We start from the raw sequence: 18955 nt of genomic DNA on the forward strand, positions 1-18955 counted from the left end.
AGTGAGATGCTAAGGTATCGTTTACTGTTTCCGATGACTATTGGGTTATAGCGGGTTACAAGTGCTATCTCCAGCGAAAATTTGCATTTTGCCGAATGTGAGGTGGATGGGATCTCTGGAACAGCGACGTCTTACGGTATGAGACGAGGAATGGAACACAGAATACAATATTTCATGTGGGGGTGTCGCTAACTGGTTTACTTCCTACTAGTGTGACGCCTTCCTGTTTGGAGATGGCGGGGACTCGCTCGCGGATTAATTTTCCGCTCGGTAGCAATAATTAAACACACTCAAATTGGCATAAATTGTTGTTATATTTACAGAACAATCAAACATAAATTTCACATTCTATTGACAACATTTCCGCACTCACATTTTGTGAGATTTTATTTGTTTTTCGCAGCTTTATTTTGTAGTTTTTTTTCCTCTTCTTTTCACAGCGACAGTTTATTGTTCCGCACGCAGTTCCGCTTTTGCGGTTTCCGCTTGCTTGCCGGGTTGAACTATTGGTTCGAAAAATAAAAGTTGTATATTTATATAAATGTTAACCATAATCTGGAGCGGCGTGTTGATGAGAGTACTCCGCCGTTGACTAATTGTTTGTTGATCTCGATTATTCCAATGTGTCGACGGAAATGCGTGATAATTAATGGCAGTGCAGAATGACCGTAGAAATGCACGCGATGGTGGGGCGATTTCATCGCTTCCGCTCGCCATTGGCACTTTGTCCATTCGTATGCCACCATTGCCGGCGGCGTTGGGAGAAGTGGGGCAGGGTGGCCTGGAATTGACTTCCGTACGAATGAGTTGTATCGAGAGTTGTTGTCAATAATAGGAATTGGAATAGTTTTTTTTTCTAGGAAATGTGTATCATCTAATTGGTAGCATATATATTTTTTGCAATTTTCACTTTCAACCGGTAAAGACTTCCTTAAACAAGATAACCATAGTACGACTTAATTTCAATTTGAAATTGTGAGATTAGGGAGAGGGGAAAAAACAAACATTTAAGTAAATTTCCTTCGTTTTACTTGAAAAACAATTCAACTTATAGTAGTATACACGGGAAGTAGAAGGCATTTTCGTAAGTTCGGTAATTATTTTTGAAATAATCTTCAAATTCGTTCGCAATCTTTACAGATTCTTCCTCGACTGGCGGAACAAAATATTCAAAATATTACATGTATCACTTGGGTACTCCTAAATAAACTACTTATCGAAAAGGGTGTCACAGTTGGATCATGATGAACCTATACGTTTTTCGAATGATCTATTTACACAAAATAACTTGTTGGAAGTATAGCTAAAAACGAGTATAGAGCCGTATGGCAGTGATGGACAGATATATACGATTGAAACCAAAAATTCGCTCCGTTCAGTTTGTCCTTCTTCTTTTTCCATTTTTTTTTCATTTGGTATTTGACAATTGTTTGTTTCGTTTTTAGTTTTTTTTTTTGTTTTATATAAGAATATGCATATGCTTCGTTTTAGAATCCTCTCTCTTCTATTGTTTTTATCTACAAGTTCAGTCTTAACAATTTTTTTTCTCAACATTCGTTTGTGGTATTATTTGCAGCTTGCGCTCGATTTGTCGTATTTTTGGGGGAAAGAACCGTCTGTGCAACGATGCAATAGTTGAGTATTGATTGCTACGGGTTTAGTTAGTATAATCCAGGTGTAGACCAACCGGTTTTGTTGCGACACCGATGGGAACACTGTCGGACGATTCAAGCGCTCCCCAGCGGTGAGCGAGAGAACCCCCAAGCGGAAAGGTAAACGATTGTATAGACGGGACGTAAGAGTCGCATTGACCAATTAAAACGCTGGTTCGAGCACTTCGAACTGTTGCACCAAGTGCCGATAGTCAACTAGCCACAGACGCCTCGGCAAGAGCCGTTTCCGGTGAAACGCATCAGACCGATTCGTCAATTGACGAATTTACGCAATGCTGAATCAGCTCATGCGACATCTACATTAGAACTCAGAACCACAAAAGTGAGGGTGTATGTTTATTTCACGCACTGAAAAGCAAGATTCGGTGGTGATTATTTATTTTATTTCAATTTACATTCATTTCAGCCATTGAATGTCGTCAGTATATGGTAAGAAAGTTGGAGTTTTGTATATTTACGATGGTTTCAACACGCGATTTGACCAAAGTCATAGATAATCTTCGAAAATTTTATGTTTGATGATGCATACCGGTTATTGATACTTGATATTGATAATGATATTGATACCGGATATGGATAACTGCGATGAAATCGATATCACATCAAATTGGCTGATATCATTGATTATGTAGGGGCCGATACGAGAACAATTTGCAGCGCAAAACGCCCTATTCATCGTTTACTTAGTTGAAAAAAATTAAAGTTACAATACTTATAACAAGCCATTCCTCGTAATGTACATAGCACATTGTAAAATGATGATTTTCTAACCTTTTCAGCGTGGAAAGAATACATGAAACCAGGAAATTTGAAGATAAATTCTGATTCTTCTAGAAAATTTGAACGAGTTTCATACCAAAAAAACAAAACATCCTCATTTTACTCGCTGCGCCATCTGATTGTAAATCCAACGTAAATTCGTCAATTGTTACTTGGTCGCTTATTTTTATTCACTGCAGCGCCTCTAGTTATCGCATCGAGAAGCAATTGGCAGCTTTTTGTTACAGATGGGTTGTTTATTGGCGATCTAACGTACAAATCTACACCTAGGCGGCGCTGCGGTGAAAGTGATGGTTTTAAATTTTGCCATGTGAGCTTATGGAAGGTTTGTAGTTCTTTCTACAAATTACAATGTTATAATCATAAAATAATATTTCTCGCGTAACTTTTGAAAAGGTCCTATGTAACAAATGTAAACAAATCGAGTTAATGGATGCACGCTAATAGTCTTCAATCATTGAATGTATTACAAAAACAATCGTTCACGTATCTACTTTCTTCATCTTTTTATCGCCGATACAAAAAATATCCAATGTACAAATTCGGGTTTTAAGCACCCGACGCCACTTTCCTCCGATGCCCGAAACGTCCGAAGTAACAAAGCAGTCAAAACAACACGAAGTCGTACTTCTGTCGTTTTGAGTTTTTGTTTCTTACAGTAGTTGTTATCGATTTCAGTTCAATTCAACGGGTGATAACAATAATAATCTGTCTTTAGAACGAAATGCTGATTTTTGGATTGTTGTTTAGTAGTTAGTTTCAAATTCTTATCGTGCAACGTAATATGTCCAATGTGCAAACGCGGGCAGTCAAAACGTCCAACGTAACATTTTCGCTCCTTGGTTTCAACTTTAAACTCAAATCACGGAACAACAGCTACGATTGGTTTTGGAGAGCTATTCTTGATCGCTAGTGGCGAGAGGAGCGATAAAGATCGATAACTTTTAAGACAATTCGGTGAGCGATCAAGCTTCTATTGGTAGTAGAAGATAATTGTTTTCAACTTCTAAGCTACGTCATATTTGAGCATAAACTGATCTCTGTGTTATAGGTCCAGGTCTACGTGAGAGTAAATTTTACATGGTGAACTGCTGATACATTTCTATCTGCAGAGTACATGTGGAATGTTGATAACATGATGAAATGAACGGAATATTTAGAGGATTTTTCAAATAATTTGAGAAGGACTTAGCGAAACGAGTGCTATACAAAATTTTATAATACCTACTCAAAAACAGAGTTCATGCGTAGAACTCTGTACTGAAAGAAGCAGATTCAGTCCACCTTTTCTGATGGGCAGTACCCTCGTTCTCAAATGTTTCCCGAATTTAGCATACATTTTGCGACGTTATCTTTTAAATAGCTGCGTTAGGTGTGCTCAGCACCGGAGAGCAATTTTTTAAGGATCACTTTGTCCTACGAAAGATTAGGATGTTACATGTGAGATTTCTGTGAATTAGCAAATGTTATTACGACCGTTGTGTTTTTTTTTTCAAGGAGGCTTTGAATCCGGGATTAGATTACAACATCTGCACCATAGCCAAGAGGCAAATCCAATTAATACGATCAATGTTATGGTCGAAGTCACAATGCTTTATATTTGTAATTATACTTGACAAATCTACGTTCTATGGAATTAAACGCATTGAAGATATTTTTCTTCAAATTGGAGCATTTTAGGCACTATTGACTGTGGTACAGTCCTTTGAAGTCACCGAAGAAATGTTTGTAATTTTAGTAGGATTTTTTAGAGTGCAACCCTAATGTCGGATGGAATCAATGGCGGTTTTGTGTGTTGCGTTGGAAACAATCTCCACGTTCAAATCATTAAAAAAGCAAATATGTATTTGTCGTTGATTCTTTCGAATGTTTTCGAAAACCGATTTTGAAGGATTAGGTATTTTTGGGCAGTTATAATATTGGGATTATAGCATAAATGATAGAACAGATTTCCATACGCATTAGAACAAATGGGATGAAAAAAGAACGAATTTTTGTTTTAGTAACTTTGACCCACCATTTCATACAATTGCCATTACCGAGCGTTTCCTGAAGCCAACGATTCCACATATTTTCAAACTCTCAGATATATTAGTAGTAGGAGGTGTAATAAATACTACATAAATGAATGAATGAAAAAAAAAATAACAACCGTTAGTACTAATAAAGCCCATTGGCATTATTTTTTTCAATTTAAGATTATCATCAGAGTAAAACGATTTCAATGTTGCAGGCCCCCAAAGTAAATCAGTTTGCGTTGCATCGAAAGAAAGAGAATTGTTTAGTGTCATTTTGTCTCATAAGCACTCTAGAAATCATCTGGATATTCAATGCAGAATGGTTGCTGGGAATTTGTTAATAAAACATATTTTCAAAGCGCTCTTAGCCGATATATGGAATGGAACGCGTCCTCTGAAAATTTTCCCAACGATGACGGAAAAGGTTTTGTATTGGGCTGATAACGATAGTCAAGTTGAGATACTGTAGCTGGACGAAGTACAGTTGAGAACCTTTTGAACTTTTGCCTACTTAATTTTTTGAGTATGTGATTTGCGGAGACGAATGAATCGAAAGATTTTTAGTCTCCATTAACAAAAAAAAACATGCTTTTTCTTGAATTCTTTTTTATCATTCAAAAACACCAAATACAAAGTAAGACTAATTTAAAATTGAATACCGTATTGTCTCAAATTCCGAACACTTCATTTTTAAATGTAAATTTACTGAACTTTAATATTTTCAATAATTGAATAAAAAATATTCTTCGATACTGTATATAATTTAAAATACTAAGCATTTGCAAAAAAGTGACTGTCAAAACCAGCGATAAAATGTTTGCGTTAGCAAATTCGGAATTTGAATCAAGTTTTGCAGCACAATATCCAAATTTTTGGGAATGTTATATTTTCCCAAAGAATAATAGATAATTCGCTTTGATTTGATATATCGATCATCTGAATCGGTCTAGTAGCTCAAAAGTTATGATTTAAAAAAAAAATGCATTTTGGGACAAATGTAATCAAACATATTTTTAGTTTTTCACCATGAATATGAATTTGTAAATTAATTTTTATGGTAGCCAAATGAGAGAAAGGCTCTATTGTATCCAAAAACCACATTAATTTCGCGAAAAAGTACCATTTTAAATAATGAGACACTGTTTAATGACCAAAAAAGATTAAGTGTTCGAAATTTGAGACAAAACGGTATAGGCACAATGCAATTATTTCCTTTTTTCAATTGAAATACATGGAAGAATGTCCACGTGGACAACAGGGGAGGGGTATAGTCAATGTCCACGCTTGTCCACGGAGGGGGAGGGGGGGAGTCTAAAATCGTGCTTTTTCTGTCCACGTGGTATGTGGACAGCCCCTTAGTAGTACTTATTTGAGATTTCTATGCCGAATAAAACACCTTGAATGTATTCTGGAGTGGCAAGCTCATGAATACGCGCGACCACAGTGCAAGTCGGAGGAAATTTCTTTGACGAACAATTCCCCCGATCAGAACGGGCATCGAACCCGAACCCCCGGCATGATAATGTGGGACGCTAACCACTCGGCCACGGGAGCACTCCAAGTACAAAGGATGCATTTTGATGGACGTTCAAACATACGTGAAAATGCACTTCGGACCGGAGCCGAAAATAAATTTTACCTTGCCAAGCGTAAAGGGGATGTTGCGGGTAGGTTCAAATTTGTTTACGCAGATAAATTTGTTCGTAGGTTGATGTAGTTGTGTGAAGTATCTTCAGAACAGGATTTTGGCATCTTTGGCACTCGATCTCTCAAAGGTCCGGTGAAGTTCTGGCCTGACTTGGCAATTTGCCATTACGACCTAACGAGAGATATTGGAAATGATCAAAGGCAAACTAAAAAAATGTGGCAGAACCATGAAAAACCAGCTCAAATGGAGAAATGGAATAAGATAGCAAATAGGTTAACAGCAGTACTGTACAGAAAATGATGGGTGGTATCACTCGACAAGTTCGAAAATTTATCTGAACAGCTGACGAATAATTTCGATGTTTTTCTTCCTTAAAATTGATGAAATCATCCACAAAATGACATCCCTTTTTTGTTCGCTGTTTCTATGCTGAGAAATGTCCTGCTTTATGCGGCCAAATACTAACTGAAACAGGCTTTATGCCGGTACTATGCGGTGGAACCAGCGTTGCCAATGTTCCAGTTTACACTGGATTCTTCCAGTTTTTTTCTCGACCCAGTCATCCAGTTCACTCCTAAAAACTTCCAGTTTTTTTTTTGGAAAATTATCCAGTTTTATCCAGTTTCTTATATGTTTGCTTCAGTTTTACCCATTTTATGTTAACTAAATTTACAATGTATAAATACTCCGACAAAACATTATAAGGTTCAGATGATCATAGAGCCTATTTCTTCCATTGACTTTAATTGACATGAATATCAAATCCAAACAACATTGTTTCCATTTAGATCAATTGGATATTAGTTTCTCATGCTCACTCAAAGGATTTTTAGTTCCAAACAGCATAAGTATTACGCATAGTCTAAACTCTCCTATTTGACGCATAGTTCGTAATAAAAATAGATAATGCATACTTCGCATAAACTGCATATACACCATAGTGTTAATTTGGCAAGTACGTATACTATGCATATTTTCAGGAGGAAATATTTAGGAATACCTCATTTTGATCAAAATTGATACTAGAATTTGGTTCAGACAAGCCTGCTATATGAAGTAGAATACCAAAGAATAATACAAAAGAAATGGAGAGAAATAGCATTTCAAAATCAATATTTGATAAATTCAATTCGGAAGTAATACTTGAGCAGTGTTGTTTTGGAATTGGATGTGCTTATTTGAGTATTGAAATAATAGTGTAGGAGAGCTGTTTAGGATTTTTTTCTTTGGTAATTTACATCGTATCTTATGCTAATCCAAACCTTTTCGAGGTATTATATTCGTTCCTGTTAGGGTTGCCGAAACATTGTTTATTTTCAGCTACAACGATATACCTAGGTTAAACGTGACCTACTTGAATGCTCAATTCAGGAATATTTTTTATCTTCTATATTATAACATAGCAAGTACGACCTAAATAAAAATTATTCCGGTGTTCCAATATATAGATCAATAGATCAATATACGGAGACGTCAGTATGACAGTTTTGCGCGGTTTGTTTCAGTTCACATTCGTTGCAATTTACACATGTCCCTTTTTAAATGTTAACGAATTAGAGCCGAAACAAACCACGCAGAAACGTCAAACGTAACATAGGGTTAGGGACAGAGCTGCATTTTTTCATCAATGTCACTGACAACTGACGAGGCACGTTAGTCACTTCCTACTGACATAATTCTCGGTCGAATGGTGACTGACAGAGTACGATGCAACAATTTGCCTGTTACAGAGTTTTGTTAATACGCTTTGACCGATCAAGTAGGCGGTAAAATTGTCCATAATGAATTGATGATTGTCGCAGATTGCATTTTATTTTCATCGAGCAAAGCTTCGGTTTTCATTCCGGTTGTTGCTTCTTGTATTTACTGAAGTAAATACTATGGTGAACACGCGATAACGTGTGAGCGATTGCAAACCATTTAGGCAACGGAATATATAATTGTCCAAAACTTGAACAATCTCCACATGCTGACATAATGAAGAAATTTCTCTTTTCGTTAAAATTTCTGCCTGACATCGAAAATCACGCATTTGAAAGTCCGTTTAGACTCAGTTATATCAATTGTCCTCCTGGAAGTTTTAGCATTTTATATAAGAATGGTATTCAGGTAACAACGTGAACAAATGCATCCTGGTAAACGTGTAAACCTCCATTATATCAGGTGACATGGTATTTCTTGTCTTGACGATCAAAGTGCGCTGACTTGCAACATTCTTTGATGGTCAAAACAATCTGACAAACTATCTAGCATCAAAGAGTGAGGAATTTGTTTTGTCGGTTTATATTTTGTTGCACGTCGTTTGGTGGTAATGTTGCAATGGTCGTCATAGTAGCCCAAATATATGCAGTGACTGTGACAAATTGCAGCTCTGGGGCAAAAAAGTCATTTTAGATAAATCATAGCCGATTTTCTTAAAATGACTCGGTTTCACGTGATCCAGTTTTCTTCCAGTTTTTTTAAGGAGCAATCTTCCAGTTTTTTGAAAAATATTTTTGGCAACCCTGGGTGGAACCCAGCACAAAAAGGTATGAAGGTGTGAATGCGATAGAGCTGGAGAAAAAACGACAGATGTTCGTTGAGTCGAAAACTACAGTGAATTGGATGATTTTGATTGGACATTGGGATATTCAATTGTTAGCACCACTAGAATCGCGTATCGGTCGACCAGGCGATCCGGTTCCGGTTCTTTCGAAACTAGACCGGACATTTTACGGACCACAAGATGAAGGATGAAGTTGGTTTTGTGGGACAACATTCGTGTATCGGGTTGTCAAGTAAAGAGTTACACCATCTTCTGAAATCGGTGATGAGTCCCCAACTGGAAGAGACAGTAAGGCAGTTGATAGTCCATTATCAGGAGTCACAACTTAACGAAGAAAGAGTCAAGCTCAACTAAAGAAGAAATCGAGAAAGCTTCGCTTGGCACAGGGAAAGCTGTCTCGCTGAATTCCAAGGATCGGATACGATCGGACTAATTAACATTTAGAGATAAACTCATTCCGGGAACATCACGTCTGGTTTGGAGGTTTCTTTTCACCAGCCACTTCAGATTCGAGCAGATGATCAACAAGCTTAGCGGTTCGTGTTTGAGAATGAAGTTTACGTAATGGACTGCGCCATCTTCGTAGCTAGTCGCTCTCCAAGTGCAGCAATGTTTGTGAAGGACGCCACTGATCAATTGTTAACCGACCCAACTGACAAGTTGATGCGCTGGCTCGAGCTCTCTGAACAGTTGCTCCATGTGCTGATAGTTAACCAGCCACAGATGCTTTGGCAAGAGCCGCCTCCAGTGAAATGCATCACCTGCGTTCATCATTGCATCACCAACACGATGTATGAAATCCAAATAGGAAATTTGTTTTCTAAGAGTAAAAAGGAGAACATAAACGTGAAACGTCCTTCTCGGTCTGGAACGTGTAAATGCGAAAAGCTTGAATTCGTGCTTATTTGGAATGTGTCTTTTGTTTCGCTCGCTCATATTGGTCTTATATTGCTATAACATGTATTCTGTATTCCGACGGATTTCCATTTCGTTCGAAACCATTATTTCGTTCGAGTTATGATTTCGCATTCCCTATTTCGAACGTTTTGCCCATTTAATATTCGAAGAGAAACAGACCGAACGAAATGCAAAAATAACTCTAACGGAAGACAGAATGGAAATTTATCAAGTTGTTCGAAATATTTCGAATCGATCCAAATACAGAGTAGGGGTGATTATACTAATGATATACCAGCAAGGGGGAGTAGCACATTTTTTGTTATTTTTAGGCTCATATGATGTAACAAATCGGGATGCCGAAACATGTGCTAAAAATTAATTTTGGATGTTCGGTCGAAAGTCACTATTATAAGGAAAAAAGTAAGTAAACGCTCGAGATTTTGTTGAACAGTTCTAAGAAAAATCGGACGTGGTCATAAGTAAGGTGCTTCTCCGGGAACCGGAACCGAGAAACATTGTTATCAAACGTCACTTGCGGCATATAATAGAGGATTATGAGGATAATTATTTGGACAGTACCAACATCTTCGAAGAAGATGTCCTGCAAGGTGAGATTAATTCATTGCATGGACGGTTTCGAGATCAGTACTGTGTAGTGAAGGGTTCAGCTGCATCATGAATCTTTTTGATTCACTAGAACTGCAGACACCACCATACCACTTCGATGACTGAATATGCCAACAGAAAGGTTTAAGGATGTGTCGGATACATTGTACATTGGTGCAAGCGAAAGTAAGCGTGGCACCACTGATCCTATGACTGGGATCCTATTGAGGGTGGCCGTAGATGTTCTACCGGATGGATTCACGCACCTTTCATTCTTGGATAATCTCCGATCCACGGAAGTACAAGGCTTTCGTATCGTTCCGTATCGAAGAAATCGTCAGGTGGTCGCAGCTATCCGAACGGTCTAGGGTGCCAAACAAGATTAATGTTGCGAGCCAACTAACCTGATGAAATAAAGGTCCACAGATAGGTTCGGATAGTTTTAACTACAACCGAAAAAACCAAACACGGATGAAGAGGTGAGAAGTGAACATTTTGAGGTTTTCGGAAGCAAAGCTGAAACGGAAATCGGTAAATGAGGCAGAAGCGTTGCTACAAATGATCGCAGTTGTTGTTGGCAGAAGCGGCTGTTAGAGCGGTTGAAAATCTTTGGTTATTTCCCATCCTATATCAATTTACCAGTGGTATCAGAGGGGGACGAGCTACTTTTGGGTAGATCGGGTTTAAACTTCGATGGTATCTTTGGTGGAATGGAGACTGATAAGGAGAACTGCACGCGTCTGTCCTCCATGTTAGGGGCGGTGTGCATCATCGTCTGACCCGGAACGGGTGGCTGACCTATGAAATGCGGTGTCTACAACACCTAAGACGGCAGCCTTGTCGCGAGGCTCTAGTGAGGCAGCTTGCCGAAATATAAAATAACTACGAGAAATCTAGAGTAAAAATCGAAATGGAATAATCGGCATGGATCTAGGCCAGGGGTTCTCAAACTATTTTGGGCAGTAGACCTCTTTTCCAGAGTTAAGTGATACCTTAGACCCTTATAATAAAATTTTTCAAACAAAAATCTATTTCTCGTTTTTGTCTTATTCATACAAAATTCTTACTAATTTAGAGACTGCGGTTGATTAACATGTTATAAGGCCGTAACAACTACATATATTGTCACCCACAGATTTTTTTTGCCGCACTTCGAATATTATTTCAATATTTTGCAAAGACCTCTAAAAGTATCTGGCAATACTTCAATTATTTAGGGCTGCTAAAAATGTACTGTATGTAATGTATGTACATAATCTTTTTTAAGTAAAAAAAAACGCGATTTCAGAGCGCCGGCAAAAAATTCTGTTCCAATTCTATTTAAAAAAAAATGCGTTTTCGCTGCACTCGAGCTAAAATGAGCTTAAAAGGCATCGGTGAGCAGTGGTTTTGTGGTTAACGGGCAGTGGCAACTATATTACCACAAATTTTTCCAACTTTTTAAATAATTTATTTTTTATCAAGAATAATGTGTTTGAATCGATTCCATACCAATTTTCTACAGCCTTATCAAGGGTTAAGCCAGAACTGCTAGGTGTATTGAACCGAAATCTGGATATTAGAAAACCGAAAGTCGGGATTTGTCTGGATTTTTTTATATTGAATTGAGAATTTTATTGAACATTATCACGAGAACGTCGTTTGATGTGTGTGGAAGCGGACACGGTTTGCTGACGAGTAATGACAACGAAGTGTCTTTCTCAGGGCAGGTGAAGAAGGAGTTTGGATTGAATTTGTCCACAAGGGCCCTTCTCAGGACTAGAACTGCAAAATTTAAAATATATTTCAACACAATCAATCAATCAACACTGTAAAACATGATTTAACCGTTATTTTTTCTCATCATATATCGACGCATTATACTTAAACCTGATGGCTGCAGACATGTGTACCAAACCACTTTCCTCTGTGTTCAGTAAATTTTTGGCATATATTTTCTTAATTGCGGGAATGCCATTCCACCACTACGGGTAGTTGTGGCAAAAACTTTACCCCAAAACATGACTACATCCGGAGAATAGTTTGAAAAATCAACATTGCAGCTCTCTGAATTCCTCATCAATTGGCTGAATTATTCCTCTGGAAAGAGTAGGAAAATTTCCAGTAAGCGTATAATGGCTTGATGTTTTCTTCTGATGCATGGTCCAGCATGGCCAGATTTATCATAACCGAGTCAAATGTATTATGTATTTTGTTGATCAAACGCATTTTTATTCAGATGTTTTAGCGTTTGCATGAACTCTTTTAAGAAAAAAATATCCAATACCGTGCGGAAAAATCGTGAAATCCTCGAACGAAGAATCGGTAGGACTCTCACCTAATAAGTTAATCATTTTGAGTATGTATGACAAAAATGTCAAATAAATATTAGTCTACCACTTAGGCGTTCTCAACAAGATTAATATGTTTCAGAAATCTAAGGCAGATTCGGAGTGAATCATATTTGACAAGCACTCTTTGCATAATTTCAAGAATTTTCTGAATCTCATCACACTCAGTAGTCCGCAAGGGACTGCTTCTAAGACAGCTAGTGGTTTGCTCAACTTCATCTGGAATATGCTTACACGCATACGAAGAGCATAAGCCAGAACTATAGCAAATACTCTTCATAATGAAAAGCGATGAACAATCTCTTTTAAGCAATGCGCCAAGTGAGTTACCTGGTGAAGAAGTCATAGTCATTGCCATGTCCCTTTTGAACAACGAAACCATTTCGTTATACAACGTTCTAGAATCCGTTTCGGTAACTTGTATAACTTGGTAACTTGTATTTCAATAGCTAATTCTGGCTACTAAGGATGCTCATACACTGTTTGACCAAAGTCAAATATTTGACTCATTTTAACAGATGAAATTCGATCAATATATTCGACACAAAACACGACAAGCACAAGCATATGCAGTTGCCTAAAAATATTGGATGCCTAAAATATTTGTTTGGTCTGCTCTCCGAACCTGTCGGTACATGGTTAGGTTACCTTAAATATTTCAGTCGGTTTTTTCCATGTTCGATGTTTGACATTGTCTACCACTGTTGATTATTGAAGAGTGGCAAACCAAATATTGTTTGTATAAATTTCAAACCAAACTTTTTATCTGTCAAAAAGTGCCAATTATTTGACCTCCGGACAAACAGTGCACTGCTACCTCAAGGCTAGTGACTATTTTTTCGACAGATTCGTCGATTCGTCGGAAATTAAACTGAACGGATTGCTTCGCAAATGACTAATGGGCTCCTCGTGTTGACCATATCCGAGAATACTCGTGATCACAGCAGTCGCTTTTGTACTTCTCAGTCGCAGCATGCTTTAAGAAATTCGTCAATCCCCCAAGACAATGTATGTCTTTACTACATATTTTGTAGAAACCAGCATGTTTATCAGTGCTCTGCGCTCCTAATCCCTTCGGTGAAATTAGTGATGCCATTTAGAATAATTGTTTCTAGCGTAAACTAGTTTTCTAAACCAACTCAATAAAGTCAAATGTGATTGCAGATTTTTTTTAATCTGGAAAAATCTTGGCACAGTGCGGAAAGTCTGGTCTAGACAAAGGACGGTCTTGATATCTGGATGCTTTATCAAAGTCTGAAGTCTGGGAACCGTGGGTTAATCGGGTTAACTTGAGATCATTTTGTCTTAAAAATCTAAAAAAAAAAAATGGGTAGGTTATATCTATGATATAACCGCAAGGTTGACGTGGGGCTATCTTAGCGTAGCAATCATTTGTTTGTATTGATTGAATTTTTGATTGAATGAAAAAATTCCCGAATTCAATTGAATTCAATATATTTGCTTTGTGAGTAAAAAGATTGTATAATTACATATAAGATCAATTCATGCATTGTGATAGATTATGTTCTTCGTTACAAGTAAATTTAATGACAGTCCTTTTACGTTTGGTATGATGCCTAGGACAAAATATGTGAACGGAAGAATTATCAAACGATTATTTTATTTTACGTTCCCTTCTGAAGTTTGCATCTCTCAAATGTGCGTATTTCTCGAACCGCGAACTTGCTCGATTTGATGAACTTCAGGCACTCAGTTTCGATTTTGACATGTACGTCGAACGCATAATGTTTTATCAATAGGCGTCATCGCAGCAATTGGTTATCAACATCTTGCCTAATCATCAAATGGTATGCGTAGGAATTCAGTGAGCAGAAGATATGAAGGCATATCCTTCAATGCAATCTTGAATAACCGAGCCAAAGTGTGGTGTTCGTACCCGCTTTTGTAATCCGTGTTAGGAAAACACTTTTCGGAGTGCAAAAAAAAAAAATGCGAGTGCAGAAGTACCCCCAGAAGACCGTTTTAAGGAAACATATTCTAGTTTGCACAAAGGCAAGCGAGTACAAAAGTACTCGCAGTTTGCATTTATTTGCTGAGCCGATTTCCCCAGACATCTTCGTTTTGAAGTCTGCAAAACACATTTCAGTCGGAACAAAAATGTTACATGTATTTGGAATGCCGATCTCTCCAACGCTGTTTGGTCTTGAAGTTTGTGTTAGGGAACATATTTCGGTGAGAGCAAAAGTCCCGATACCTTCATATATTTGCAATGCCGATTTCCCCAAGGCTCAAAATCAAAATGCGGCAGTTAGGGCGTTTAAATAACGCTTAACATTTTTCAGTTATTCAATTGTTTATCTAATGAAAAGTATCATTTTATTAATTGCGATAGAAGCGTAGAAATATTCCCTATCAATTGATGCAAACATATTTCCGATCCAGTAAGAAATGTTCGAGTGATAAGCATTTGGAATCTTTCATTTTTTCCTGTATGTTCTGTATTTAGGTTTTCATTTTATCCCCCATATATTCCGGTTAGACGTAGTCCCACGTCAATAAATAGATGTAAAAGTATATAAATGTCAAATGCTCCCAGGGGGTCGATATCGACCACTTTGAGAAACCCTGATCTAGGCGAACGAAAAGGGACGACGTTTGGAAACTCGCCACTTGGAAGCACATGTGGGAATTCTGGCGAATTCGCAACCATCCAAGAAATGCGCTTGCAAAATCCGCGCGGGAGAGCCGTCCAGCGTATTCTTACGCTATGTGCGCTACACGTACAACGTTCCGTCACCGTAAAGTCAACGTAATCGAATGATATGTCTAATATTTTCACATGGAAATCATATGGTCGCATTCATGTACACCAGCAACGGCAACCTCGACGTCGGCAAAATAAGTCCAAGAGAATAGTTGAGCGAACGGTGACGGGACATTTTATGTGTAGCGCACTTTAGAGTTTATACCGTTTATAAGCTTTTGAAAGGCGCACAGGAAGCAAGGCAATAAGAAATGTACTATCAGGTGAGCCAATACGTGAAAACCAATCTGCGGTCATGTAGCTGCGGATTCTCGAATATCACCCAAATTATCGGGAAATGCAATATTTCAGATGTCTGGGATCAACTTCTCTGTTCCGCTCGCTCAGGTAAACATCACCTCTTCCGTTTTCCATAATTCTGTCTTTATATATCGCCCCTCTAATCCGCTTACTGTCCAAACAGTTGCACCTTGTACTCATCTTGCATTCGTCTATAAAAATATAGTAATGGCAGTTAGTGAAGCCGTCGAAAGCCGCTGAATGTGTTTTACATCAATCTCCCGCTGCGGTTCACATTCCAAAAATCGCACGGTTTCGTGCTTGTACACTTGGTATGTTGATATTCTACCAGCAGTCGAAATGGACCCTTGAAAAATGAATAAATTTGAAATTGGAACAATATCTAAACCGATGAAAACAAAATTGATTTTCAGCTCGAGGTCAATTTGCTTGACGAGTTCACTGATTGCATTACATCGAACGAAGCATTTTCTATCTCGATAATAAAGGAGCGGCTCAATATTGCAAAATGCTTAACAACAAATTAACGGTGGTCTGTTTTTGCGCTGCTCAGAGCGGCACACAATCAATTAGTTTGGTTGATAGATAAAAAAAACCTAATCAAATTACAGCTATCCATAGATGCCCCATTCCTCGGTCCGCAGTAAATACATCTCAATCACAAAGTAAAGCCAATTCCCGTCATCACCACCCCTCTTCCACGCTCCTCGCTCACCGCGAGCCAGGAAAGATTCGAACCGATCGAGTACGGGCGGGATAGGCAAATCTCGTAAAATAAAATCAATTTCAGCTATCAATACTCAATTAACTGCTCGTAGTCATCGTACACAGTGGCGGGTTTCTTGGGAGCGAAATAGATGCCGGGGCGTGATGCTGCTGTAGCGAGAGTAAAGTTGAGGTGCTTGGTTGGTGGCAATTGAAAGTTGCGCGTTCGTTAGTTGAGCGCAGGGCAGGCGGTTGTTTTTGCTCCGACCATTATCGGAAGGGAGTTGTTGGCTTCAGCCGGGAATACCAGGCCCATGAGCAGGGGGTGTCCTGCGCGGACCCTCGGCACAAGTGTTGATGCCCGTATAGACAACCACCGCGCGAACTCTACGTATTGTTGCGAAAGCGGCTTCGAGTTGGGGCAATAATCGCCAGGGTGGAACAATAATTTAAATAATAACAGCCGATGCGATGCTGTTGCTCTCTTGTCGAACTTTTCTGACCGCGTGGCGCGCACCACTCTTGTTAGCGCGCGAAAATTGCTGCTTGCATCGCGGGTGAAGATAGATTGTTAATAAAGTTGAACTGCCGGGAAACGGGGGGAATACACCAACTGAGCTTGATAGAGATAATGATTTATAAATATTTATGAAGATTGACTTGACCTATATTAGCGTTGGATGTGTGCTGTCGGCGGCAAACTGCTTAGAGTTTCTCAATCGGGCCGATGGCGCACCGCGCGGCTACCGGTTATTGGATGGGCCCCAAGGCAAACAAAATCGCGCTACTTGCACCGCGTCGGGATAGTTTTAAATTTACGCTACCGATTGGCCATCGAGAGAAACCAGAGAGAAACGGAGCGGAAAATTTACAATGTTTTCAGTTTTTCCTAGTCACTTAAACGTTACGTATATTCTATGCAGCTTATCACACTCCTATCTACAGCCACGACGGCGTTTGGATCTCCTGCAGTATGCTGACCGCGTCGTGACGGCCCATATTGCGGCAGATCTCGATCAGATTGCAGACGGCGTTCAGATCCCGATTCCGGCACTCCCACAGATCGAGGATCTGATCGGTGGGCGACGGTTTCGTTGCGAAGTAGGCCAGATAGCGGTCCACATGGAGATGAGCTGCCAGCATGCGCCAGTCGTTGCCCTTCTGCGTGGGTGGATCCAAACATTTGCAAAGCCGCTTCTTCATCGGCTTGGTGAGGCGAAATTTGTCCGTGTTGATCACATTGTGTTCGCTGTGAGCCGAGCTCGAACCCACGCTACAGATAGTCATTGTTTCGAAGGAACTTGATGAGTGCTGGCAGTTGCTACCGTCTTTCGAGAGAGGGGTGAAAGACGAGATGCTCAGCGTTGAGGGGGTCACGTTGAAGGCGCAGTTTTCCTGGATCGCTTGGACGTCGATCTTGAAGTCACACTTGTCGTGCTCCGTCCGACTCAGGGTGAAACTACAGTGCAGCGTTGAGTTACTATCGTTCCACACGTGCGAGAACGGGATCACCTGGCGATCCCCGAACGGTTTCGCCTTCCAACCTCCCACACACTTGATATCTATACTCAGATCTTGACAGTTGTCGGAGAAATACAGCACCGTGCTCTTCCCGAGCAAAACACCTCCAATTTCCTGCTCACAATATCGGCACCGCTCCTCAGCCCCCGGATTATCCTCCACGATGTAGATTCGTATGCTAACATCCGAGAATTCAGGCACCGTTGAAGGCCCACAAATGAACATTCGCAGTTTTTTGCACGCCACTCGCTCCTGGATATCGTTCGCCGACTCCCCCACCAGCACGTACTTTCCGAAGGACTCCGTCAGCACGTACGCGTACCGCTTGTCGATTTGCACGAACGCTGGCGTGTTGATGTTCTCCTTACCGATGGTAACCACTTCGCTCCACCGACTCACACTGTCCGGCGAGTAGAACAGCGAGAACTGCCAGTTGGACAGATTCTCCGCGCAGTGAGGCATCTTCAGAACGGCCGGCTTGTGGATCTTGGTGTCCGACGGACCGCACTGCACCACCGGACTGAGAAACGTTACCCTCGAGCCGGGGATTTGGATGGAGAATTTGTCATCTCTGACGATCGAAAGGACCACGTTCTGCTTTTGGTGTTTCGAGATGGCTCCTTCGGGTATCAGAAGTGCCACCGAGTAGGTGTTGAGGCGCATCAGGGTACCGGCCGGGGTTAGCGTCATTTGGGTGTAGTCAGCCGCCCGAATGCCGATCGGTGTTTGATCGATCGCCGCCGGGAGGGTGGAGTTGCCCAGCAGCGCGTGGTCGTAGTTTGATTCGCCCGCTGGAACGAAAGAATGACATCGCATTAATTTATTTAAATCACAAAAATCACAGCTCCGCAGGAAAGCAAATTCGTCGCGCTCCGTATGCTGGATAATTTTGACGTAGGACTACGTTTTTCATTTTTTTACTGGGGAGTAAGTCAAAGTTTCGAAAAAGAGAGCGTAGCACTTGGAGTGCAAGGTTTTGAACGTTAATAACTTTTTTGAAATAACACAAAACTGTATATAAGCAGATGCCAGCTCGGCAATCCATTTAGTTTCAGTTTTGCTTTCGCATGGAATGGTTATGATGGAATGCTCGCTTGTTATTGCGCTCGAGCAAAGGGAGATTTGCGCATTCGGTTCCTGTGATGTAAACGTATCCAAGAGCATCAGTTTATATTCTGCTTCCGCGTGGAGTGGTCAAGTTGTT

The 18955-nt window shown here is 39.8% G+C and overlaps 1 protein-coding gene across 1 annotated transcript in view; it reads right to left on the minus strand.

Moving 5' to 3' along the window:
- Positions 1-1433: 1433 nt before the first annotated feature.
- Positions 1434-18955, minus strand: part of LOC129780393 (netrin receptor UNC5C-like) — a 403924-nt gene continuing 386402 nt past the window's right edge. The window contains exon 11 of the mRNA XM_055788611.1: positions 1434-18542. Coding sequence (XP_055644586.1) covers positions 17170-18542 — 1373 coding nt within the window. The 3' untranslated portion in view covers positions 1434-17169. The remainder of the gene's footprint in view (positions 18543-18955) is intronic.

The sequence above is a fragment of the Toxorhynchites rutilus genome, chromosome 3 (genome assembly GCF_029784135.1).
Source record: "Toxorhynchites rutilus septentrionalis strain SRP chromosome 3, ASM2978413v1, whole genome shotgun sequence".
NCBI classification, from domain to species: Eukaryota; Metazoa; Arthropoda; class Insecta; order Diptera; family Culicidae; genus Toxorhynchites; species Toxorhynchites rutilus.